Here is a 26,833-nt window from a genome sequence, read left to right as displayed (position 1 = left end):
TGAGTATTCGTTAGCGCTATTATTCTCCTAGAAGGCAAAAAAATATTTTTTTTTACTACTCAAAATGCTGACTAGCTCGAGTTTCACTAACTTCAGCTCCACGGTCCAAAGGTTACATTGTATTAAAAACAAGAAAAAAAAGCTTGCTCAGACAAATGAAGGATGTACAAATACCCTTCTCTGAAGGCATAGCCCTTGTATGGTATCTGTAGTAATAACCTATGACTCAAGAAAGCAAGCCTTAACTTCGGCAACTGTCTTTATAAAATATAGCCAGTCTCAGATTGCAACAAAACCATTACCACTACTATAAATCCCAACAAAGCACTAATTCAAGGCAAGTACCAAACAAATTCTGCAGCAATTGGTAAAATTTGTCTGCTGCAGGGAATCGACCCACCTGCAGCTTTGCTTGTCTTGCCGACCCGTCGAGCCCCGATGCCTCTGCAAGAAGCTTCTCAATGACCCTCAGCTGCGTGAATGTGAAGGTCATCACCAAGGTCAGTCGACTCGGCCATCTTGGGTTATTGAGCCAATCCGGCAAACTGCTGCTGTCAGTGGCGTCTGACTGCCACGGTTCTCTGGAAGCTCCAGTCTCATGGGAAGCCGTTTGTGCAGCACCTTTCTGGCTCGGCAGCAGGTCTGGTGATCCAAAAGAGGTCCACCCAGCTCCCACAGAGGGTTGGCCCGCACCCAGTGGGTATGTTTTCGTGTGCCGATTATCTGGCAAGGTTGTTTGTTGCTCTGAGGTTGGCACATCGATGGCTTTGCCCTTGGATCCAAATGGAAACAGCCAGCTGTACAATGACGTACCTCTAGCAGTTTCATCGTGTCCGGGGACTGCAGATGTTTCTGGCATTCCTGACTTCAAGCCTTCGGTGTCCAGGTTTTGTTCCTTAACTGAAGAACTGCCTCTCCAAGGCCAAGAGTCTGAAGCATGATCATCATGAGGTGGTACTCCAGGGAGCAATCCTTCTGATTGCTTGTTAGCCTGTGTATCACAACCTCTTGCTTGTTGATGACGAGGAACATCTCCAGGAGTGGACAGGTCTCCCGGGCCCACCACCAAGTCCTCTGGGAACTCGAGTGTGACAAACCCGCTGTCCTCGTGTGCGGGTCCTGTGGTATCTCCCCGTAGGTCTTGATCCTTGGAATACGCAGTCCATGGAGAGGGTACACCTACCTCTCTAGCAAAGGAGCTTTCCCCATGCTTTGGTGTTTCCACCCAAGCAAATTCACCCACGTCTTCCAAAGGTGCAGTTGGAGGAACGGCCTGAAGGTGTACATCATCGTGCACTGGTAGAGGGGATGCTGAGTCGGGGATTCTTTGTTGGCTGAACAAAGGTTGAGGAGAGACGCTGTCTTTTGGTGAACTCTGCAAGTAGCCTCGTTGGTCCACACTGTCCTTGCTTGGTGTTCCTCCATGATGCTCTGGAGGTGAAGGAGACTTTGAACTTGATCGCCTCCCCCCATAGCTTGACACTGCCGATGCAACGAGATATGTTTCACCCTTCTTTTTCTGCTTGTGCTTCCTTGATTTGGCCTTGGCACGTTTGTCGATCGGAGCAGTGAAGCTCTCCTCCGAGGACAGCGTTTCTAGTTCGGGACTCTGAGCAGCTTTCATGTTTTCTATTTCATCAAGTTCTGTGGATGGTTGACTTGACAGCTCGTCCGTGAATGAAGGAGCTGAAGATTTTTGATCATCTTCTTTTCCAGGCAGTGACTGTATCAGTGATGATTCCGAAATTGGTGACCTTGCACTAAGTTCCAAAATGCTTTCGTCTTGACCAGAAGACACCAAGCTTCCTTCCGGACTTCTTGGCTCATTCGAAATATCAGGCTTCAAGGAACTCTTTCCTGTCCTAATCTCTTCATCAGCATATTTTGCATCTTTCTCAACTAAAGTATCACTAGCAGTGTCGCCAGTGATCAGGGTCTTGGCAGTAGAGAATATCTTTCCAATCCAACTTGAACTCTGGGTGTTAAACTGGTCCACTGCGGGCATTGAGACAACCTCAAATCCCTCAGGAGATGCTTCCCTGGTCTTTGTGGGAACCTCGTCGATGGCAACACCAAGTGAAACTTCATTGCCTTGAACTTTAGCATTGTCAGACCCTGCAACGACGATGGGGCTCTTTCCTTCACTATCACCCTCTGGCTCAACTGGGGAGTCAGGCTTTCCAAGAACCAAAATTTGGTCACCAATGGAAACATGCTTCACTTCGCCTTGGTCACTTGGAGATGATGTGATAATTTCATAATTTTCAGGTGCACTGCCTTTAGGCTTCTTTGCTTTCTTTCGGGATACTGGCTCTTGAGGCATGCCTAGCGCTTCTCGTTCATTAGTGGCTATGAGAGTTTTGTCAGAAACATCTCCGAGCGAAAATCCAGGGGTAACCACAGGGGTTCCCTCACGGCTTGGCGTCCTGGATTTTTCTGTTCCTGGAGCCTCAAAAGTGCTCGTTCCTTTGAAGACATCCTCTGGTGTGGTAATATAGTCAGGCTTCCCAAAGACATCGGTATCGACCATACAGGGGACTCCCTCAACATCCTTCTTCTCTGTTGACAGCTGTGTCTCACCTTCTTCCTGAGCTGGTGTCTTTCCTTCTGCTTTCTTTGCCTCTTTCTTCTGGGAATCTGGCTCTTCTGATGGTTCCTGTGGCTTGTAAGCCTTGGCATCTTCATCAAGGAATCCAGGAGCTCTGTCAGGAGCCTCCTTTAGCAGCTCCCCAGTGGAAACACCAGGGGTTACCTCACGGCACCGTGTCATGATTTTCTCTGTTCCTGGAGCCTTGAAAGTGCCCATTCCTTTGAAGACATCCTCCGACGCATTGATAAAGTCAGGTTTCCCAAAGATATGGTCATCTTCAACAGAAAGGACTCCCTTAACATGCTTCTCTGTTGGTACCTGTGTCTCAGCTTCTTCCTCAGCTGGAGCCTTTCTTTCTGATTTTTTGGTCTTTTTCTTTTCCTGGGAATCTGGCTCTTCTGATGGTTCCTGTGGCTTGTATGCCTTGGCATCTTCCTCCAGGGATCCAGGAACTCTGTCAGGAACATCTCTGATTAGCTCCCCAGTGGAAACCCCAGGGGTTCCCTCACGGCTTGGCGTCCTGGATTTTTCTATTCCTCGAGCCTCGAAAGTGCCCGTTTCTTTGAAGACATCCTCAGGCGTAGTCACATAGTCAGGCTTCCCAGAGATGTGGGCATCTTCTACAGGGAGGACTGCCTTGAGATCCTCCTCTGTTGGTAGCTGGGTCTCAGCTTCTGTCTCAGCTGGAGCCTTTCCTTTTGGTTTCTTTGCCCTTTTCATCTTTGAATCTGACTCTTCTAATGGTTCCTGTGGCTTGTATGCCTTGGTATCCCGTTCCAGGGATCCAGGAACTCTATTAGGAGTATCTCTGAGTACCTCCTCAGTGGAAGCCCCAGGGGTTCCCTCACGGCTTGGTACCCTGGTTTTCTCTGTTCCTGGAGCCTCGGAAGTGCCCGTTTCTTTAAAGGCATCCTCTTGAGGAGTCAGGTAATCAGGCTTCCTATAGATGTGAGCATCTTCCACAGGGAGGACTCCCTTGACATCCTTCTTCTCTGTTGGTAGCAGTGTCTTAGTTTCTTCCTCAAGTGGAGTCTTTCCTTTTGGTTTCTTTGCCCTTTTCATCTTTGAATCTGACTCTTCTAATGGTCCCTGTGGCTTGTATACCTTGGTATCCTCCTCCAGGGATCCAGGAACTCTGTCAGGAGTATCTCTGAGTACCTCCCCAGTGGAAACCCCAGGGGTTCCCTCACGGCTTGGCACCCTGGTTTTCTCTGTTCCTGGAGCCTCGAAAGTGCTTGTTCCCTTGAAGTCATCCCCTAGTGTAGTCATAAAGCCAGGTTTCCCAAAGATGTGGGCATCTTCCAAAGGGAGGACTCCCTTGACATCCTTCTTCTCTGTTGGTAGCAGTGTCTCAGCTTCCTCCTCAAATAGAGTCTTTCCTTTTGGTTTCTTTGCCTTTTTCTTCTTCTCAAAATCTGGCTCATCTGATGGTTTCTGTGGCTTGTAGGTCTTTGTGTCTTCCTCCAGTGATCTAGGACCTTTTTCAGAAGCATCTCTGAGTAGCTCCCCAGGGGAAACCCCAGGGGTTCCCTCACGGCTTGGCGTCCTTGTTTTCTCTGTTCCTGGAGCCTCGAAAGTGCCCATTTCTTTGAAGACATTCTCTGGTGAAGACATATAGTCAGGCCTCCCAAAAATGTGGGCATCTTCCACAGGAAGGACTTTCTTGACATCCTTCTTCTCTGTTGGTAGCTGTGCCTCAGCTTCTTCCTCAACTGGAGTCTTTCCTTTTGGTTTCTTTGCCCTCTTCATCTTTGAATCTGGATCTTCTAGTAGTTCCTGTGGCTTGTATGCCTCTGTGTCCTCTTCCAGTGATCCAGGAACTCTGTCAGGAGTATACCTAAGTACCTCCCCAGTGGATACACCAGGAGTTCCCTCATGGCTTGGCACTCTGGTTTTCTTTGTGCCTGGAGCCTCGAAAGTGTCCGCTTCTTTGAAGACATCCTCTAGAGAAGTCATGTAATCAGGCTTCCCATAGATATGAGCATCTTCCACGGGGAGGACTCCCATGACATCCTTCTTCTCTGTTGGTAGCTGTGTCTCAGCTTCTACCTCAGCTGGAGTTTTTCCTTTTGTTTTTTTTGCCTTTTTCTTCTTCTGGGAATATGGCTCTTCTGATAGTTCCTGTGGCTTGTATGCCTCTGCATCTTCCTCCAGTGATCCAGGACCTCTATCAGGGGTATCTCTGAGTAGCTCCCCAGCGGAAACCCCAGGAGTTCCCTCACGGCTCGGCGTCCTTGTTTTTTCTGTTCCTGGAGCCCCAAAAGTGCCCGTTTCTTTGAAGACATCTTCAGGTGAAGTCATATAGTCAGGCTTCCCAAAGATGCAGGCATCTTCCACAGGGAGAACTTTCTTGACATCCTTCTTCTTTGTTGGTAGCTGTGTCTCGGCTTCTTCCTCAACTGGAGTCTTTCCTTTTGGTTTCTTTGCCTTTTTCTTCTTCTCGAAATCTGGCTCTTCTGGTGGTTTCTGTGACTTGTATGCCTTGGCTTCTTCCTCCAGGGATCCAGGACCTCTTTCAGAAGCATCTCTGAGTAGCTCCCCAGGGGAAACCCCAGGGGTTCCCTCACGGCTTGGCGTCCTTGTTTTCTCTGTTCCTGGAGCCTCGAAAGTGCCCATTTCTTTGAAGACATCCTCTGGTGAAGACATATAGTCAGGCCTCCCAAAGATGTGGGCATCTTCCACAGGAAGGACGTTCTTGACATCCTTCTTCTCTGTTGGTAGCTGTGCCTCAGCTTCTTCCTCAACTGGAGTCTTTCCTTTTGGTTTCTTTGCCTTTCCCTTCTTCTCGAAATCTGGCTCTTCTGGTGGTTTCTGTGACTTGTATGCCTTGGCTTCTTCCTCCAGGGATCCAGGACCTCTTTCAGAAGCATCTCTGAGTAGCTCCCCAGGGGAAACCCCAGGGGTTCCCTCACGGCTTGGCGTCCTTGTTTTCTCTGTTCCTGGAGCCCCGAAAGTGCCCGTTTCTTTGAAGACATCCCCTGGTGTAGTTATATAACCGGGCTTCCCAAAGATGTGGGAATCTTCCACAGGAAAGACTTTTTTGACATCCTTCTTCTCTGTTGGTAGCTGTGCCTCAGCTTCTTCCTCAACTGGAGCCTTTCCTTTTGGTTTCTTTGCCCTCTTCATCTTTGAATCTGGCTCTTCTAATGGTTCCTGTGGCTTGTATGCCTTGGTATCCTCTTCCAGAGATCCAGGAACTCTGTCAGGAGTATATGTGAGTACCTCCCCAGTGGAAGCCCCAGGGGTTCCCTCACGGCTTGGCACCCTGGTTTTCTCTGTTCCTGGAGCCTCGAAAGTGCCGGTTTCTTTGAAAACATCCTCTGGAGAAGTCATGTAATCAGGCTTCCCGAAGATGTGAGCATCTTCTACAGGGAGGACTCCCATGACATCGGTCTTCTCTCTTGGTAGCTGTGTCTCAGCTTCTTTCTCAGGTAGAGTCTTTCCTTTTGCTTTCTTTGCCTTTTTCTTCTGGGAATCTGGCTGTTCTGATGGTTTCTGTGGCTTGTATGCCTTGGCATCTTCTTCTTCCAGGGATCCAAGAACTCTGTCATGAACATCTCTGAGTAGCTCGCCGGTGGAAACCCCAGGGGTTCCCTCACGGCTTGGCACCCTGGTTTTCTCTGTTCCTGGAGCCTCGAAAGTGCTGGTCTCTTTGAAGACATCCTCTGGAGAAGTCATATAATAAGGCTTCCCGATGATGTGAGCATCTTCTACAGGGAAGACTCCCATGACATCGGTCTTCTCTCTTGGTAGCTGTGTCTCAGCTTCTTCCTCAGGTAGAGTCATTCCCTTTGCTTTCTTTGCCTTTTTCTTCTGGGAATCTGGCTCTTCTGATGGTTTCTCTGGCTTATATGCCTTGGCATCTTCTTCTTCAAGGGATTCAGGAACTCTGTCAGGAACATCTCTGAGTAGCTCCCCGGTGGAAACCCCAGGGGTTCCCTCACGGCTTGGCACCCTGGTTTTCTCTGTTCCTGAAGCCTCGAAAGTGCCGGTCTGTTTGAAGACATCCTCTGGAGAAGTCATATAATCAGGCTTCCCGAAGATGTGAGCATCTTCTACAGGGAGGACTCCCATGACATCGGTCTTCTCTCTTGGTAGCTGTGTCTCAGCTTCTTCCTCAGGTAGAGTCTTTCCTTTTGCTTTCTTTGCCTTTTTCTTCTGGGAATCTGGCTCTTCTGATGGTTTCTGTGGCTTGTGTGCATTGGCTTCTTCTTCTTCCAGGGATCCAGGATCTCTGTCATGAACATCTCTGAGTAGCTCCCCAGTGGAAACCCCAGGGGTTCCCTCACGGCTTGGCACCTTGGTTTTCTCTGTTCCTGGAGCCTCGAAAGTGCCGGTCTCTTTGAAGACATCCTCTGGAGCAGTCATATAATCAGGCTTCCCGAAGATGTGAGCATCTTCTACAGGGAGGACTCCCATGACATCGGTCTTCTCTCTTGGTAGCTGTGTCTCAGCTTCTTTCTCAGGTAGAGTCTTTCCTTTTGCTTTCTTTGCCTTTTTCTTCTGGGAATCTGGCTGTTCTGATGGTTTCTGTGGCTTGTGTGCCTTGGCATCTTCTTCTTCCAGGGATCCAGGATCTCTGTCATGAACATCTCTGAGTAGCTCCCCAGTGGAAACCCCAGGGGTTCCCTCACGGCTTGGCACCTTGGTTTTCTCTGTTCCTGGAGCCTCGAAAGTGCCGGTCTCTTTGAAGACATCCTCTGGAGAAGTCATATAATCAGGCTTCCCGAAGATGTGAGCATCTTCTACAGGGAGGACTCCCATGACATCGGTCTTCTCTCTTGGTAGCTGTGTCTCAGCTTCTTTCTCAGGTAGAGTCTTTCCTTTTGCTTTTTTTACCTTTTTCTTCTTCTGGAAATCTGGCTGTTCTGATGGTTCCTGTGGCTTGTATGTCTTTGCATCTTCCTCCAGTGATTCAGGAACTCTTTCAGGAGCATCTCTGAGCAGCTCCCCAGCGGAAACCCCAGGGGTTCTCTCACGGCTTGGCGTCCTAGTTTTCTCTGTTCCTGGTGCCTCGAAAGTGCCCGTTTCTTTGAAGACATCCTCAGGTGAAGTCATATAGTCAGGCTTCCCAAAGATGTGGGCATCTTCCACAGAGAGGACTTTCTTGACATTCTCCTTCTCTGTTTTTAGCTGTGTCTCAGCATCTATATCAGCTGGAGTCTTTTCTTTTGGTTTCTTTGCCGGTTTCTTCTCGAAATCTGGCTTTTCTGATGGCTCCTGTGGTTGGCATGCCTTGGCATCTTCCTCCAGGGATCTGAGAACTCTATCAGGAGCATGTCTGAGTCGCTCCCCGGTAGAAACACCAGGGGTTCCCTCACGGCTTGGCGTATTCATTTCCTCAGTTTCTGGAGCCTTGAAAGTGCCCATTCCTTTGAAGACATACTCTGGTGAAGTCTTATCATCAGGCTTCCCAAGGATGTAGCCATCTTCCACAGAGTGGACTCCCTTGGCATCCTTCTTCTCTGTTGGTAAATGTGACTCAGCTTTTTCCTCAGCTGGAGCCTTTCTTTTTGGCTTTCTTATTTTTCTATTCTCAGAATCAGGCTCCTCTGATGGTTCCTGTGTTTTGACTGTCTTGTGTCCTTCATCAAGGAATTCAGAAGTTCCACCAGAGATATCCTCAAGAAGATTGTGGATGGCAACACCCGGAAGGTTACTAGAACTTGTTTCCTTCCATTGGTTTTCAAGTGGACTCATACTATGAGAATCCTCCTTAGTTTCTTCAGGGAAAGCCCATGTAATGGAATCACTTTGAGAATCTCCAGAAAGCATGCTCTTTGCAGTTGAGATAATTTTTCCTATCCAACTTGAACTCTGTTCATCACCTTTGTCAGTATCAGTAGAAGGAACTACTCGAGGTTCCTCAGAAGATGCTAGCAGTATATTCTCAAACGACTCATTATTTGTACTTCGAGCTGTTTCAGCACTCTTGGATTCGTCCTCGTCAGCCGGAAGAGAAGTAAGAGGCACCTGGTCGTCTAGAGTCTTTCCCTTTTGCTTAATCGTCTTCTTTTTCTTGTGTAATTCAGGCTTTTCTGGTTTTGTCACCTTGTCATCTGTAACCAAGAGGATGGGAGTACCTTCTCGGCTTGGCGTATTTGCCTTGTCAGAGAGAGGTAAATCAAAAGGACTGGCTGGCTTGCCTGCATCCTCTGCTACAGCAGTGAAATCTGCTTTCTCAATGACCTGGACATGGTCCAAGATGACAGTACCAGTAATTCTGTCTTCATCTGTGGAAAGCAGAGCCACTGCTTCCCGGTAATCTGGAGCCTTTCCCTTTGGTTTTTTGGTCTTCTTTTTCTTGTGTGATTCTGGCTCTTCAGATGGCTCTTCTGCTTTTGTCAACTTATCGTCTGTAACCAAGATGATGGGAGTACCTTCTCGGCTTGGGGTCTTGGCCTTGTCTAAGACAGGTAAATCAAAAGGACCGTCTGGCTTGCCCACATCTTCTGGGTTAGGTGCAATGTCCGCTTTCTCAATGATATGGACTTGGTCAAGGACTACTGCATCCTTGATCTTGTCTTCATCTGTAAGAAGAGGAGCCACTGCCTCCTGGTCATCTGGAGTTATTCCCTTTGGTTTTTTGGTCTTCTTTCTCTTGTGTGATTCTGGCTCTTCAGATGACTCTTCCGTTTTTGTCACCTTTTCTTCTGCAACCAAGGTGTTGGTGATGGGAGTACCTTCTCGGCTTGAGGTCTTGACCTTCTCCGAGACAGGTAAATCAAAAGGAGTGACTGGCTTGGCCACATCTTCTGTGACATGTGTGATGTCCGATTTCTCAATGGTCTGGACATGGTCCAAGATTACTGCACCCTTGATCTTGTCTTCATCTGTGGGAAGAGAAGCCAGTGCTTCATAGTCATCTGGAGCCCTTCCCTTTGGTTTTTTCGTCTTCTTTCTCTTGTTTAACTCTGGCTCTTCAGCTTTCGTCAGATTGTCTTCTGTAACCAATGTGATAGGAGTACCTTCTCGGTTTGGGGTCTTGGCCTCGTCTGAGACAGGTAAATCAAAAGGACTGGCTGGCTTGCCCACATCTTCTGTGACAGGTGCAATGTCCAATTTCTCAAAGGTCTGGATATGGTCCAAGATTACTGCACCCTCGATTTTGTCTTCATCTGTGGGAAGAGGAGCCACTGCCTCCTGGTCATCTGAAGTCTTTCTTTTTGGTTTTTTGATCTTCTTTCTCTTGTGTAATTCTAGCTCTTCCGATGGCTCTTCTGGTTTTGTCACCTCGTCATCTATAACCAAGGTGATGGGACTACCTTCCTGGCTTGGGGTTTTTGCCTTGTCTGAGAGAGATAAATCAAAAGGACTGTCTGGCTTGTCCACATCTTCAGGGACAGGTGTGACATCCACTTTCTCAATTAGCTGGACATGGTCCAAGATGACTGCCCCCTTGATCTTGTCTTCATCTGTGAGTAGAGGAGCCACTGCCTCCTGGTCACCTGGTGTCCTTCCCTTTGGCTTTTTTGTTTCCTTTCTCTTGTGTAATTCTGGCTTTTCAGGTCTTGTCACCTTGTCATCTGTAACCGAGGTAATGGGGGTACCTTCTTGAATTGGGATCTTTGCCTTGTCAGAGACCAGTAAATCGGAAGGACTGGGAGGCTTGCCCACTTCTTCTGGAACAAATGTGACGTCCGTTTTCTCAATGACCTGGATATAGTCCAACGTGATTGCCCCCTTGATTTGATCTTTATCCATGGGAAGAGGAGCCACTTCCTCCTGGTCGTCTGGAGTTTTTCCCTTTGGTTTTTTAGTCTTTCTTTTCTTGTGTAATTTTGGCTCTTCCGATGGCTCTTCTGGTTTTGTCTCCTTGTCATCTGTAACCAAGGTGATAGGACTACCTTCTCGGCTTGGGGTTTTTGCCTTGTCTGAGACAGGTGAATCAAAAGGACTTGCTGGCTTGCTCACGTCTTCTGGGACAGGTGTGATGTCCGATTTCTCAATTATGTGGATACGGTCCAACATGACTGCCTCCTTGATCTTGTTTTCATCTGTGAGTAGAGGAGGTACTGCCTCCTGGTCATCCGGGGTCCTTCCTTTTGGCTTTTTTGTCTTCTTTCTCTTGTTCAATTCCAACTCTTCTGATGGCTCTACTGGTTTAGTCGCATTGTCTTCTGTATCCAATGTGATTGGAGTACCTTCTCGGCTTGGTGTCTTGGCCTTGTCTGGGACCGGTAAACCAAAAGGACTGGCTGGCTCGCCCACATCTTCTGGAAGAAATGTGATGTCCGTTTTCTCAGTGATCTGGACATGGTCCAAGATTACTGTGCCTTTCACCTTGTCTTCATCTGAGGGAAGAGGAGCCTCAGTCTCCTGGTCATCTGGAGTCTTTCCCTTTAGTTTTTTCATCTTCCTTTTCTTGTACAATTCTGGTTCCGATGGCTCTTCTGGTTTCGTTACCATGTGTTCTGTAACCAAGGTGATGGCAGTACCTTCTTCCCTTGAAGCCCTGAGATTGTCTGAGATTGGTGAATCGAAAGGACTGGCTAGCTTGCCGACATCTTCCGGAACAGGTGTAATGTCTATCTTCTCAATGATCTGCACATGGTCAAAGATGACTGAGCACTTGACCTTGTCTTCATCTGTGGGAAGCGGAGCCACTGCCTCCTTGTCATCTGGAGTCCTTCCCTTTGGTTGTTTTGTCTTCTTTTTCTTGTGCAACCCAGGTTCTTCCCACAGATCTTCTGGTTTTGTCACCTTGCCTTCTGTAACCAAGGTGGTGGGAGAACCTTCTCGGCTTGGGGTCGTGGCCTTGCCCGAGACCGGTGAATCGAAAGATCTGGCTGGCTTGTTCACATCTTCTAGAAAGTCTGTATTGTCCGTTTCCTCAAGGACCTGAACATGGTCCAAGATTTTGGCACCCTTGATCTTGTCTTCATCTGTGGGAAGAGGAGCCACTGCTTCCTGGTCATCTGGAGTTTTTTTCTTTCGATGTTTTGTCTTCTCTTTTTTGTGAAATTTAGGTTCTTCCCACTGTTCTGGTTTTGTCACCTTGCCTTCTGTAACCAAGGTGGTGGGAGAACCTTCTTGGCTGGTGGCCTTAACTTTGTCTGAGACAAGTGAATCGAAAGGACTGGCTGGCTTGCCCACATCTTCTGGGACAGGTGTGATGTCCGTTTTCTCAGTGATCTCGATATGGTCCGAGATGATTGCACCCTTGATTTTGGCTTCATCTGTGGGAAGAGGAGCCACGGCATCCTGGTCATCTGGAGTCCTTCCCTTTGGTTTTTTTGCCTTCTTTCTCTTGTGTAATTCTGGCTCTTCAGATGGCTCTTCTGCTTTCGTCACCTTGTTTTCTGTAACCCAGGTTATGGGAGTACCCTCTCGGCTTGGGGTCTTGGCCTCGTCTGAGACAGGTAAATCAAAAGGACTGGCTGGCCTGTCCACATCTTCTGTGACAGGTACAATGTCCAATTTCTCAAAGGTCTGGATATGGTCCAAGATTACTGCACCCTCGATTTTGTCTTCATCTGTGGGAAGAGGAGCCACTGCCTCCTGGTCATCTGAAGTCTTTCTCTTTGGTTTTTTGGTCTTCTTTTTCTTGTGCAATTCTAGCTCTTCCGATGGCTCTTCTGGTTTTGTCACCTTGTCATCTGTAACCAAGGTGATGGGGCTGCTTTCTTGGCTTGAGGTTTTTGCCTTGTCTGAGACAGGTAAAACAAAAGGACTGCCTGGCTTGCCCACATCTTCTGGGACAGGTATCACGTCAGCTTTCTCAATTAGCTGGACATGGTCCAAGATGACTGCCCCTTTGATCTTGTCTTCATCTGTGAGGGGAGGAGCCACTGCCTTCTGGTCATCTGGAGTCTTTCCCTTTGGCTTTTTTGTCTTTTTTCTCTTGTGTAATTCTGGTTCTTCAGGTCTTGTCACCCTGTCATCTGTAACCGAGGTGAGGGGAATACCTTCTTGAATTGGGATCTTTGCCTTGTCAGAGACTGGTAAATCGGAAGGACTGGCAGGCTTGCCTACTTCTTCTGGAACAAATATGACGTCCGTTTTCTCAATGATCGGGACATGGTCCAAGATTACTGTGCCCTTCACCTTGTCTTCATCTGAGGAAAGAGGAGCCTGGGCCTCCTGGTCATCTGGAGTATTTGCCTTTAGTTTTTTCATTTTCCTTTTTTTGTGCAATTCTGGTTCCGATGGCTCACCTGGTTTTGTCACCATGCATTCTGTAACTAAGCTGATGGGACTACCTTCTTCGTTTGAAGCCCTGAGATTGTCCGAGATTGGTGAATCGAAAGGGCTGGCTGGCTTGCCCACATTTTCCAGAACAGGTGTAATGTCCATCTTCTCAATGATCTGGACGTCGTCAAAGATGACTGCGCCCGTGATCTTTTCTTCATCTGTGGGAAGAGGGGCCAGTGACTCCTTGTCATCTGGAGTCCTTCCCTTTGGTTGTTTTGTCTCCTTTTTCTTGAGCAACTCAGGTTCTTCCCACAGATCTTCTGGTTTTGTCACCTTGCCTTCTGTGACCAAGGTGGTGGGAGAACCTTCTCGACTTGGGATCTTGGCCTTGCCTGACACCAGTGAATCGAAAGGACGGGCAGGCTTGCCCACATCTTCTGGGACAGGTGTAATGTCCGTCTTCTCGATGATCTGGACATGGTCCAAGGTGACTACACTCTTGATTTTGTTTTCATCTGTGGGAAGAGGAGCCACTGCTTCCTTGTCATCTGGAGTTTTTTCCTTTCGTTGTTTTGTCTTCTCTTTCTTGTGCAATTCAGGTCCTTCCCACAGTTCTAATGGTTTTGTCACCTTGCCTTCTGTAACCAAGGTGGTGGGAGTACCTTCTCGGCTTGGAATCTTGGCCTTATCTGAGACCAATGAAGCGAAAGGACTGGCTGGCTTGTCCACATCTTCTGGGACATATGTGATGTCCTCTTTCTCAATGATCTGGACATGGTCCAAGATGACTGCCTCCTTGATCTCGTCTTCATCTGTGGGAAGAGGAGCCACTGCCTCCTGATCATCTGGAGCCTTCTCCTTTGGTCTTTTGGTCTTCTTTTTCTTGTGTAATTCTGGCTCTTCACATGGCTCTTCTGCTTTTGTCATCTTGTCTTCTGTAACCAAGGTGACGGGAGTACCTTCTCGGCTTTTGGTCTGGGCCTTGTCTGAGACAACTAAATCAGAAAGACTGGCTGGCTTGCATACATTTTCTGGGACAGGTGTGATGTCTGATTTCTCAACGATCTGGACATGGTCCAAGGTTACTGCATCCTTGATCTTGTCTTTATCTGTGCAAAGATGAGCCACTTCCTCCTGGTCATCTGGAGTCTCCCCCTTTTGTTTTTTTGTCTTCATTTTCTTGTGTAATTCTTCCTCTTCTGATGGCTCTTCTGGTTTTGTCATCTTGTCATCTGTAACCAAGGTGATGGGAGTACCCTCTCGGCTTGGGGTCTTTGCCCTGTCGGAGACAGGTAAATCAAAAGGACTGGCTGACTTGCCCACATCTTCTGGGACAGGTGTGATGTTTGCTTTCTCAATGATCTGGACATGGTCCAAGATGACTGCCCCCTTGTTCTTGTCTTCATCTGTGGGAAGAGGAGCCACTGCCTCCTGGTCATCTGGAGACTTTCCTTTTGGTTTTTTGGTTTTCTTTGTTTTGTGTAATTTTTCCTCTTCAAATGGCTCTTCTGGTTTTGTCTCCTTGTCATCCGTAACCAAGGTGGTGGGAGCACCTTCTCGACTTGGGGTCTCGGCCTTGTCTGAGACAAGTAAATCAAAAGGACCAGCTGCCTTGCCCACATCTTCTGAGACAGGTGTAACGTCTATCTTCTCAATGATCTGGACATTGTCCAAAATTACTGCATCCTTGGTCTTGTCTTCATCTGTGGGAAGACGAGCCACTTCCTCTTGGTTTTCTCGAGTCTTTCCCTTTGTTCTTTTTGTCTTCTTTCTGTTGAGTAATTCTGGCTCTTCTGATGACTCTACTGGTTTTGTCACCTTGTCTTCTGCATCCAAGGTGGATGGAGCACCTTCTCGGCTTGGGGTCTTGGCTTTGTCCGAGACAGGTGAATCAAAAGGACTGGCTGGCTTGCTCACATCATCTGGGACAGGTGTGATGTCTGATTTCTCAACAGTCTGGGCATAGCCCAAGATTATTGCATCGTTGAGCTTGTCTTGATCAGTGGGAAGAGGAGCCAGTTCCTCCTGGTCATCTGAAGTTTTTCCCTTTGGTTTTTTTGTTTTCTTTTTCTTGTGTATTTCTGACTCTTCTGGTTTTGTCACCTTGCCATCTGTAACCAAGGAAATGGGAGTACCTTCCCGGCTTGGGGTCTTTGCCTTGTCCGAGACAGGTAAATCAAAAGGACTGACTGGCTTGCCCACAATTTCTGGGACAGGTGTGACGTTAACTTTCTCAATGATCTGGACATGGTCGAAAAAGACCGTCCCCTTGATCTTGTTTTCATCTGTGGGAAGAGAAGCCACTGCCAAGTGGATATCTGGAGTCTCTCCCTGTGGTTTTTTTATCTTCTTTCTCTTGTGTAATTCCAGCTCTTCAGATGGCTCTTCTGGTTTTGTCACCTTGTCATCTGTAACCAAGGTAGTGGGAGTACCTTCTCGGCTTGAGATCTCGGCCTTGTCTGATACAGGTAAAGCAAAAGGACTGGTTGGCTTGTCCACATCTTCTGGGATAGGAGTAATGTCCATCTTTTGATTGATCTGCACATGGTCCAAGATGACTGCACCCTTGACCTTGTCTTCATCAGTGGGAAGAGGAGCCACCACTTCCTGATCATCTGGAGTCCTTGGCTTTGGTTTTTTTTTCTTTTTCTTGTGCAATTCTGGCTCTTCAGATGGCTCTTCTGGTTTTGTCACCTTGTCACCCGTAACCAAGGTGGTGGGTGTACCTTCTCGACTTGGGGTCTTGGCCTTGTCTGAGACAAGTAAGTCAAAAGAACTAGCTGCCTTGCCCACATCTTCTGGGACAGGTATAATGTCCATCCTCTCACTGATCTGGACATGGTCCAAGATTACCGGATCCTTGGTCTTGTCTTCATCTGTGGGAAGATGAGCCCCTTCCTCCTGGTCATCTGGAGTCTTTCCCCTTGCTTTTTTTGTCTTCTTTCCCTTGTGTAATTCTGGCTCTTCTGATGGCTCTACTGGTTTTGTCACCTTGTCTTTTGCACCCAAGGTAATGGAAGCATCTTCTCGGCTTGGGGCCTTGGCTTTGTCCGAGACCAATGAATCGAAAGGGGTGGCTGGCTTGCTCACATCCTCTGGGACCTGTGTGATGTCTGCTTTCTCAATAATCTGGACATGGTCCAAGATGACTGCCTTTTTGATCTTGTCTTCATCTGTGGGAAGAGGAGCCACCACCTCCTGGTCATCTGGAGTTCTTCCTTTTAGTTTTTTCATCTTCTTTCTTTTGTGCGATTCTGGCTCTACTGAAGACTCTTCAGGTTTTGTCATCTTGTCTTCTGTAACCAACGTGACGGGGGAACCTTCTCGGCTTAGGGTCTGGGCCTTGTCTGAAGCAAGTAAATTAAAAGGACAAGCTGGCTTGCTCACATCTTCGGGGACAAGTGTGATATCTGATTTATCAACAGTCTGGACATGGTCTAAAATTACTGCACCCTTGATCTTGTCTTCATCTGTGGGGAGAGAAGCCAGTTCCCCCTGGTCATCCAGAGTCTTTCCCTTTGGTTTTTTTGTCTTCTTTCTCTTGTGTATTTCTGACTCTTCTGGCTTTGCCACCTTGTCATCTGTAACCAAGGTGATGGGAGTACCTTCTCGGTTTGGGGTCTTGGCCTTGTCTGAGACAGGTAAATCAAAAGGACTGGCTAGCTTGCTCAGATCTTCTGGGACAGGTGTAATGTTCATCTTCTCAATGATCTGGACATGGTCCAAGATGACTGCACCCTTGAGCTTGTCTTCATCTGTGGGAAGAGAAGCCACTGCCTCTTGGTCATCTGCAGTCTTTTTCTTTGGTTTCTTCGTCTTCTTTCTCTTGTGCAATTCTGGTTCTTCCAAGGGCTTTTCAGGTTTTGTCACCTTGTCTTCTGTATCCACCAAGGTGATGGGAGTACCTTCTCGGCTTGGGGTCTTGGCCTTGTCTGAGACAGGTAAATCAAAAGGACTGACTGGCTTGCCCACATCTTCTGGGACAGGTGAAATGTCCGTCTTCTCAGTGATCTGGACATGATCCAACACGATTGCACCCTTGATCTTGTCTTTATCTGTGGGAAGAGGAGCCACTCTTTCCTGGTCATCTGGAGTTTTTTCCTTTGGTTTTTTCGTCCTCTTTTTATTCAACAATTCGGGTTCTTCCCTCAACTCTTCTGGTTTTGTCACCTTCTCTTCTGTGACCAAGGTGGTGGGAATACCTTCTCGGCTTGGGGTCTTGACCTTGTCTGAAACCAGTAAATCGAAAGAAGAGGCTGGTTTGCCCACATTCATTGGGACAGGTGTGATGTCTGCTTTCTCATGTGGTGGTTCACTCTTTTCAACAGGCTGTGTCATGGACTTTTGTTTTTTAGACTTCTTTGATTTCTTTTTTGAAGATGGTTCCTTGTATGGAGCATCCTGTTTATTGTCGTTTCCAGTCCTGTCTTCAGTGATTAGTGTTGAGGATTCAGTAGAATCCCCAGAAATGATGTGCTTCGCTGTGGAGATGATTTTTCCTAACCAGGTTGCCTTCTCCTTTTTGCCTTTGTCTTGTTCAGGCTCGTCGTTCTGGAGAGTCGTTTCTTTTTGCTTTTTTGATTTCTTCTTTTTCTTCAATGCAGGGTCATCAGGTTGTAGTTGCATTTGCTCCTTGCTTTCTTTCAAGCTCACAGGAGTACCCTCATGTGTATTTCTGAGTATTTCACCAGTTGACACACCAGGGCTGCTTTCTCTGGCTGAGGTGTCAACCATCTCGGATACGAGTTTGTCATCTTCCTGAGGTTTAGTTGTCGCCCTTGCCATTATCTGAGCCTTCTGAAATTCAGGCTCTTTGAGTGGACCTTGTGGCTTGTCCGTTAGATTCACGGTCACAGATATACCTTCATAGACATCTCTAAGTGGTTCACCAGCAGAAACACCCGGGCTAGTCTCTCTACTTGGGGTCTTTACCACCTCAGAAACAAACTTGTCGAAAGGACTGGTGCCTTTGGAAGTATCCTGTGGCAAATCGTTTCTATCAGGCCTTCCAAGTAGTTGGACATCTTCAAGAATGTAGACAGTTCCTGCCTGGTCTTGGTTGCTTGGAAAAGACCTGGCAGAATCAACATTGTCTAGATTTTTTCTTTTAGATTTTTCTGGTTCCTTGTTCTCCTGGGATTCAGGCTCCTTAGACAGCTCTTGTGGTTTGTCTGACTTGTCATTTCCAGTCAATGGAATATCTTCACAGAAATCTCTAAGTGGTTCGCCAGCAGAAATGCCAGGGCTACTCTCTCCGCTTGGGGTCTTTACCATCCCAGAAACAAGTTTGTTGAAAGGCCTGGTGTCTTTGCCTGGATCCTGCTGCAGGCTTTTGCCATCAGGCCCTTCAAGCACTTGAACATGGTCTAAAATGTGGAAAGTCCAAATATGGTCTTGGTCAGCAAGGTGAGGCGTAGCAGTCTCAACATCTTTTGGGGTTTTTCTTGTTTGCTCCTCTGCCATCTTTTTATTTTGGATTTCAGGATCCTTAGATGGCTCCTGTGGTTTGACTGCATCTTTCTCTGTCACAGTGATAGGGGTGCCCTCATGGAAACCTCCAAGAGGCTCATCAGCAGAAGCACCCGGGCTAGCCTCTCTGCTTGGGGTCCTTACCAACTCAGCAACAAGTTGGTCTAATGGACTGACTGCTTTGCCTCCATCATCTGGGATACCTTTGTCATCAGAACTTTCAAGTGCTTGGACATGGTCAGAAACATATGTAGTCTTGATTTGATCTTGATCAGTTAGAAGAGGTAAATCAGCCTGAACATCCTTTTTCTGCTTTGTTTTCTTTTTCTTCTTGGATCCCGACTTCTCAAGTGGTTCTTGTGGTTCGACGGTCTTTTTATCTTCAGTGACAATCGGAGGAGTACTTTCGCAAACATCTTGAAGTGGTTCACCAGCAGAAACTCCTGGACTAACCTCTCTACTTGGGATTGTCACCGACTCAGAAACAGGTTTGTTGGAAGGACTGGCTCGTTTGTCTGTGTCCTGTGGCAGGCCATTATCAACAGGATTTTCAAACATTTCAACATGATCACCAAAGTGAACAGCCATAGTTTTGTCTTTGTCATGTGGAAAAGAGATTGTAGTATTGACATCCCCTTGAGTCTTCCCCTTTGGCTTCTTTATCTTCTGGGGTTCAGGCTTCTCTGGTGGCTCTTGTAGTTTCTCTACCTCCTCAGGCTCAGTAAGAGGAATACCCTCATAGACAGGTGGTTCACCAGCAAAAGCACCAGGGCTATCCTCTCTGCTTGGGGTTTTCTGAGCCCCAGAAATGAGTGGGTCAGAAGGACGGACTGCTTTGCTCACATCTTGTGGCACACCCTTCCTATCAGGCGTTTCAAGCTCTGGGAAATGCGCAGAAGTGGGTTGGTCAAGGTCTGTCAGAAGAGGTGCTGCTGTTTCAACGTCATCTCGAGTCTTTCCCTTTTGTTTTCTGGTTTTCTTTTTTTTCTGAGATTTAGAGACATCAGATAGGCGTTGTGTTTTATCCTCCTTGGTTCTAGTTCCATCATCATCGGTTGTCATTGTGTGTTCGCTGGAAGAATCCCCAGAAAGGATGCTTTTGGCAGTGGAAATGATTTTTCCTAGCCAAGAAGGCTTCTCCTTATCACTTTTGTCTTGGTCTTCATGGGAAGGAAGGGACATGGAACTTTCAGCATCTTCCAAACTCTTGCCTTTCTGCTTTTTTGTTTTCTTTTTCTTCTTTGATTCAGGCTGTTCCTGTTGCTTATCTTTTTCAGTCACAGTTAGGGGGGTACCCTCTCGTACATCTCTAGGCAGCTCACCACTGGCAACACCAGGGCTAGTCTCTCTGTCTGGTGTCTTGGCACTGTCAAACACAAGCAGGTTTACAGGACTGGCCCCTTCTTCCATGTTCTTTGGCATATCTTTGTTATCTGTTTTTTTAAGAACTTGGACATGGTCCACAACGTGAATCGTCCTGGTGTGATCTGCTGGAGAAGATAGAGGATCTTCAAACTCATCTACCGCCATACCCTTCTTTGCTTTCGTCTTCTGGATTCCAGGATCACCGGATGACACATCTGGTTTGTCTACTTTGTCTTCTTCCATCAGAGTCACAGGGGCACCTTCACTAACATCTCCAAGTTTTTCTCCAGCTGAAACACCAGGGCTACCCTCCCTGCTTGGGGCTTTGACCATTTCAGAAACAAGCTGGCTGAAAGGACTGATACCCTGGCCTGCATCCCGTGCAAAGTCTTTGCCATCAGGTATTTCGGTCATTCGTATGTGGTCGACAATGAGGGTGTGCCTAGTCACTACCTGGTCAGTTGAGGGAGGTGTGACAGCCCTATCACTCGGAGTCGCGGCTTCTGGTTCCTTTCCCTTCTTTGGAGGTTCGGATTCTAGAGATGGCTCTTTGGCCTTGTCGGTTCTGTTACTGTCAAGTCTGCATATTGGAGTTACTTTGTCAGTATCTGTTGGCAACTTAGTGGCAGGGATGGTGAGAGTTTCTTCACGACTCAGTAGCTTTGGCGTGCGTGTCACATCTTCGTCTACTGAACCCTTGCCTTTGCTGATATCCTCAGGTAGACGTGTGGTGTCAGGCTTCTCAAGGAGGGGGACCACAAAGGAGGTATGCTTGTCTGCCACCTGATCAGTTGGAAGAGATGTGATGGTTTCTGCATCATCTGGAATCTTTCCTTTGGGTTTCTTTACCTTCATCTTCAGGAACACAGGTTCAGGCTCATCTTTTTCATCATCTTCCACCTTGCTGCCTGGAGTATGTTCTTGGATATCTGAAACCTGCACAGTGGAAGGTATGGTGGGAGTTCCTTGATGGCTTGGTACCTTTGACCCTCCTGCCAGAACTTCGTCGAATGGGCTGTTGTCACTGACAATCTCCTCAGGCACCTCAGGGTGCTGAACAGGGTCCTGAATAAGAATGTGCTTGGCAACCACCATATCAGTTGTGACAGGTGTGCCTCCCTCACCCCCTGGACTCTTTGCTTTGGGTTTCTTTATCTTCATCTTCAGGAATATGGGTTCCTGAGATAACTCTTCGGGCTTGTCCTTTACGATGCTGTCGGGAACGATTACTGGAGTCTCTCCTTGGGTATCTGTAGGCAGTGCAGCGGAGGGGGCACTGGAAGTTTTTTCATGGCTTGGTGCCTTTGATTTGCCTGCCAGAACTCGGTCAACTGGACTCTTTTCTGTGTCTATGTCCTCAGACAAATCCTTCATATCTAGTTTTTCAAGCACCAAGACTGAGTCCGTGATGTGAGTGTGCCTGGTGACCCCTTCACCAGTTTGAAGAGGTGTAAAGGCTTCCTCTACACCTGGAGCCTTTCCTTTTGGTTTCTTTCCCTTTTTCTTGAGAGATTCAGGTTTCTGAGAAGGTTCTTGGGGTTTCTTTGTTTTGTCAGAGTAAGCTGTGCTAACTGGAACTCCTACACGCATATTTGTGGGCAGCTCAGTGGCAGGAATAGTGGGAGTTTCCTTATGACCTGGTGCACTTGGCTCTTCCGACATAACTTGACCGAATGTGCTCCTTTCTTTAAAAACACTCTCAGGCTTTTCGAGCACCTGAACCGAGTCTTCGATGATTGTGTGCTTGGTGACAACCTTGTCGGTTGGCTCATCACCAGGAGTCTTTCCTTTTGGCTTCTTTTTATTTTTCTTGAGGGAGTCAGGTCTTTGAGATGGATCTTGGGGATTGCCCTTTGGATCTCTTTCAAACACGGTTACAGCAGTTGCTTCTAGCTCATCAACAGGCTGCTCACTAAGTGGTTCGTCAGAGCTCAGTACCTTTGGCTCTCCAGCCATAACTTGGTTTAGTGGACTTTTCTCTTGGTTACTACTCTCAGGTAGAGCCTTGACGTCAGGCTTTTCAAGCACCTGAATGGAGTCTACAATGAGTGTGTGCTTGGTAACAACCTGGTCAACTGAAAGAGGTGCAACTGATTCCACACTGTCCACACCCTTTCCTTTTGGCTTTTTTGTCTTTATCTTCAGGAATACGGGCTCTTCCGGGGACTCTTCAGGTTTGTCCATCACATGCTCTACTCGGTCTCTCAGATAGGTGGTCTTCTTGACAACATCCTGAAGGACCATACGATCGTACACTGGATGCGTGTCTTTCACATCCTGGGGTTCAGATGCCAGAGGTACAAGTGCTTCATCGTCACTGATAGGCATTGTCTTGCTTTTCCCGGGCTTCTGTTTCTTTTTCTCTGTCGGTGCCTCTTGGCTCACTACTTGGTCTTCCTCAGTGCGAGGACTTGGAGTTGCTTGTGGAGAGACTCCAGGCTGCTCGGGTCCTAGCTCCCAGTCCTCGAGTAGTTCCAGGGTAACAACCCTAGAATCTTTCAGAGGCACTGCCCTCTCAACCTGAAGAAGGGGGTGAAGATTGTTTGTGCCCGAAGCAGCCCCTGGCACATCAGAAGTCAGAGAACTGCTCACAAGAGTGGGGGCGTCCCTCTCAAGAGCAACCTCCTCATCCGCCTTTTTGGGTAGCATAGTCCCTTGAACCTCCTGTAACCCTGGTTCTGTTGGCTGTCCATGGTCTTTTTCTGGTTCTAAGCTAAACGACGTAACTTCGGTAGGTTCTTTATCACCTGCAAAGATTGTCTTGCGAGTTTCCTCAATAGAAGCCACTGTTGAAACTGTGTGCTTCGTGACTGGCCCTTCCCAAGATGGGAAGTTTACACCAGCTGACATGCTTGGAGTGGGCTCATCCACCTTGAAATGCCAAAGCAGACTGCTTTGATCAGTTACTGACAAGTCGACGTGATCTGCTGCGTCACCTTGTTCGAGTTCGCTCTTTGGTGTCTGCTCTGTTGTCGTCCCCAGAGGCAGAGCCTGAGGAGACATACTGTGTGGGTACCCCTTCCTACTAGGCTTCTCCAGGAGCTCTGGTGTGGAAGGGTCCTTGTTTGGTGTTTCTTGGGCAGTCAACTGAACCGTGGTCTCTTCTGGCAGCTTTCCTGACCCTTCGAAGAATTCCATGCTATAAGGAACAGTTGCACCAACTGGTGTAGCCATAGTAAGGTCCTGCGGAGTCTTTCTGGTCTTGTCGTCCGGAAACAGGTCTGTTGTAACCGTGCTAATCACAGTTCTGGAAAGATGCCACCCTGTTTCACTGTCTGCCAGCTTTTTCTCGCCTGGGACTGACCCATTTTCATGCTCTCCGGGAAAGAGCTGCTTGGGGTACTCTTTTGAAACAGACGCAAGATCGGGATCTTCGTCGGTCTCTCCTTCGACAGACGTGACAAGATGTGGTCCTTCCTTCACATGCTTCTTTTTCTTCTTCTTTTTCTTCAGTTTCCCGGCAACATCTTTTGATGCTGCACTGGGATGAGGAGCTTGTTCTTGGCCTTCCACGTCAGGATGGCCCTCGCTCTCGCTCGTCCTGGGGTGCCTGTCTGTGTCGCGGTTGCTGGTATGAAGGAGCTGCACCGCAATCTTCTTTCCTTTTTTAACGGCAGTCTTGATGCCTTTAAGGAAGCCACCGGTTTTTTCTTTGTCCAGTTTCTCTGTTCCGGACCCTGGGGTTGTCTCGCGGCTTGGCTCCTTAGTGTCCACTGAGAGCGTTGCTGGATCAGCCATCTGATCCGCCTGGTCTTCCAATTTCTTCTCTCCTTCTTGCTTGCAAATGGTTTCTTCCGGGGCGGCCCGAATGGGATCAACGTCTTTTTTGCCCTTCTTTTTCTTGCGTTCCGACGCTTTCCCTGGCTCTGTACTTTCTTGCAGACTGCTAGGCAAAAGGTCTTTCTCATGGCGTAGCCTGTCAAGGTCACGATCTTGACGCTGATGCTCTCCAGAAACCGGTTTACCCTCAGACTGTTTAGTCAGTGTTTCAGCAGGTGAAGAAGGCTCGAGCTTGCCAGTAAAGAAACTGGAATCGTCTGCTGACCGTAGGAAATCCAGACGTGAAACTTGCACGTCAACAAAGGCATCGTCGGGAACGGTTTGCGAATCGGAACTGGTAGACGTTATCTTATAGACAATGGTGGTGGCTACAGATTCGCCGTCCAGTTCTGATTCAGGTTGCATGCCCTGCTGCATCTCTGGGGTTGTTTCAGGCCTTTCGCCAACTCCCGTTTTTTGTTCAGGAGTTCCCGCAAGACCTTTAGCAAAGAGCAAACTGACATCGTACTGTTTTTCTGATGGACCGCTAACAAAGTGTTCGACATCTTCTTTAGACATGGTCTTCCCTCCCAAAGGTAATGCAAACTGCCGTTCGATTTGTTCGAAGACATCATCTGTGCCGTGGCCCGCATGTTTGTGTTTATGTTTCCGTACTGGCAATGCTGGCGGGGTGTCCACTGCTGTGAGGCGACCCGAGAAGGTTTCGAAAGAAGGCTCCCTCGGACTAGAGCCAATCGAGCCGAACACGCCACTCTCCTTGTCATCCGTCCCTTTCTTCTTCTTGCCCCGGGGAGGAGGCTCGACGGTTTCAAGGTCAGCGAGAGCCTTTGTATCGACTTCCTCCCCAGCCGGCACCTTCTCCCTGGTCGCTTCTTCCGTCTCTTGAACGTTTAATCTCTGTGCACCGTCTTTTTGACTAGTCTTTCCAATTCCGAAACCTCTGACTACCAATTCGTCATCGACGCCTTGGCGCCACGTCGAAACGTCGTTCCCAAACCTGTCTGCAACGGATGTAGAGGCCCCCCTCAGCCATTCCTGACCGACACCGATGGTGCCGGCACCGGCCCGGCCGATCGTCGCTTCTTCCTTTGAGAAGCTCTCTGCCTCCTCAAACTCCCCGGGAGATTCCTGGCCAAACTCCGCGAAGGAGGGGAGCTCGAACGAGTAGTGCACCACCTGGACCTTCTCCTGGAACTTGAGCTCGATGGTCTTGCTGACGTCCGAATCCTCCACGACTCTTGAAGAGACCAGGCTTAGTGGCTCGACGGCTGTTAGCGCCTCGTGTTCCACCACCTGAACCTCGGGTGGCTCCTCGCCGGACGGAGACAGTGTCCTCAGCTGCTGGTCGATGGTGGCATCCGACAGCATGCCAAGGTCCCCCGGAACCACTCCGTGGAGCTCCCCAACAGTGACAGGCACCTCGCGTACGGTGCCAACGATCTCTCTGGCACCTTCGAGCGAGGAGTCCCCCTCCGCAACCCCCCGTGCCGCCAGCACCGAGGGCGGTAGGGGCGACGGGCTACGTTCCTGCCGCCTCACCGTCCACATTGTCTCTAAACGGTCTTGTGGGCCGGTACCTTGATCAATTAATCCCTGATAGAACGGTGACTGCGACGCGGTTGGTTCCGTGGAGGGGCTCCCGCTCTCGGAGGACCGCCACTGCCAGGAAGCCCACGTGCGCGTACCGAGCAACCGCTCCACGTTTTCCATCGCGGACGCCAGTACGGCGTCTGTGCTGCTGTGCTCCCGTACCGACGTGACGACTCGCGTGCTTTCGGGAAGCCGCGAGGTGAACGTTTCCGCGAGCTGCCAGGGCTGTCCGTCCCGCAACCCCTGCCCCTCCTGCCGGCGCTCCACTGACCCTTTGCTGACCGTGGAGACGAGAACTGCCGACGTGCGTGCCACCTGCGAGGGAGCGACGCCGTCTGTCGCCTGGTGCCCCTCGACGCCCCGTGGACGAGACCGGTAGCCCGCGAAGTCCTGGGTGGCACCGTCCGTAAGGTCTGCTGGCCGGCCCGTTTCGCTTGCGTCGCCTTGCCCCTGAAAGTCAAAACACTAAGGCGTTAGAGAAACGCCCGCGCGTGCCGGCCACGCGCTGTGCGCTGTTGAGAGTGTGGCACGAGCGCCGAAGGAAGGGCAGAGAGGTGCCAGAGAGAGAGAGGGGCAGGTGGAAAGAAGAGACAGAAAGACCAGAAGGATGGTTTGGTGGTGCAGGTGCACAACTTTTGTATTGACACAGAAACGACGACAGTGACAGGTACACCGAGAGACGGACAGGTGGGACAGAAACAAAGTCATGCGGTAGTTCTCTCTCTCGCAAGAGGGCCGCTCATACATAGATTACAATAGAAATTTGAGGGGACCCTTCAGGGGTCCCCTTAAGGCCGTGGAACGGTCGCGTATGTCCAGTAAAGGCACCCTCATCAGCGCAAATGCGTCGGAAAAAAAAACATCACCATCTAAAAACATCAACCCAACGAGCAAAGAAACAAATGATTTGCCCAATAGCCAGGCCATTCCATGCTATTTCTACGGGTAAATCTGCACGCGGTGACTGCCTCCCCGGCGGGACCGCAGAGTCACGGTCCGCCGGGGTCACATCAAAGCCATTCTGGTCGACGACGCTACGAGCAGGTTATGCAAAAAACACGCACACACACTCGCCAAGAAAAAAAAGGACAACATGGCAGTTTCTCGGGACGAAAAATGGTAGTGTAGTCTAAAGCCAAGTCTTGAGATCTGCGGGTCTCGAAAAACACGCCCAAAAACAAGCGTTAGTTGCAACGAGCCCGACGATTAGGAGGGGAATGGGGGTGGGAAGGGGGTACGTCGGGCGGACTAGAGGGTCGGTTAGTGTCTGTCTCGAAACATCAGGCAGGACCGTTCGGCGGGCTCTTGGTTCAAACCGCTACGGCTGCAAACATGCGGAGGCGTTGTTCGAATCAAACCTTGGAGGTCGGGTCATTGCCACCCCCTTGCGCACTCGCCTCTTCGGGCAGCCCCCTTCGTTTTTTCTTTGCCTTTCGTCTGCCGCCCACCTCGTCGGCGGGGGGCTGCTCCGAGGAGCTACACTGCTGCCCTGCGCTCGCGTCGGGCGAACTCACTGCACCTCTCTCGCGACTCTCCGCACCATTCCCGGAAACAATGCCTTCCGCGCGCTCCGAGCACGGGGCGGGGCTACTCATGCGCGCCACTTGAGCGTAAGTCAGTCGCTTCGAGTCCGTCGTTGCCGTGGGAGACAACAGTTCCCCACTCGAACCGTTCAGCTGTCCGTCTTGGCAGCTGGGAGGCCGGTGGTCCTCCGCTTCCGTCGATGCACTCTCTTCGACTTCGACTTGGGACATAGTCTTCTCTTGTTGTGGTGGCCTGACAGGGCTCTGTTGCGTGGGTGGGCTTTCGCGGCTTGTCGACTCGACGGACCCACTGGGTTGGGGACTTGCCCTGCCGGACAGAATTTCGGCGTAGGTAGGTCTTGCAGCCGACCCTGACGTCTGC

The 26,833-nt window shown here is 49.1% G+C and overlaps 1 protein-coding gene across 1 annotated transcript in view; it reads right to left on the bottom strand.

The window, feature by feature from the left end:
• The window catches only part of LOC120847720, a 123,553-nt gene that overhangs the window by 50,727 nt on the left and 45,993 nt on the right, over positions 1-26,833 (bottom strand). The window contains exon 15 of the mRNA XM_042288676.1: positions 401-25,378. Coding sequence (XP_042144610.1) covers positions 401-25,378 — 24,978 coding nt within the window. The remainder of the gene's footprint in view (positions 1-400; positions 25,379-26,833) is intronic.

Source organism: Ixodes scapularis, unplaced genomic scaffold, assembly GCF_016920785.2.
Source record: "Ixodes scapularis isolate PalLabHiFi unplaced genomic scaffold, ASM1692078v2 PGA_scaffold10__122_contigs__length_95168666, whole genome shotgun sequence".
Lineage (NCBI taxonomy): Eukaryota > Metazoa > Arthropoda > Arachnida > Ixodida > Ixodidae > Ixodes > Ixodes scapularis.
The sequence above is the reverse complement of the archived record's forward strand: the minus strand, read 5'-3'. Positions and strand labels throughout refer to the sequence as shown.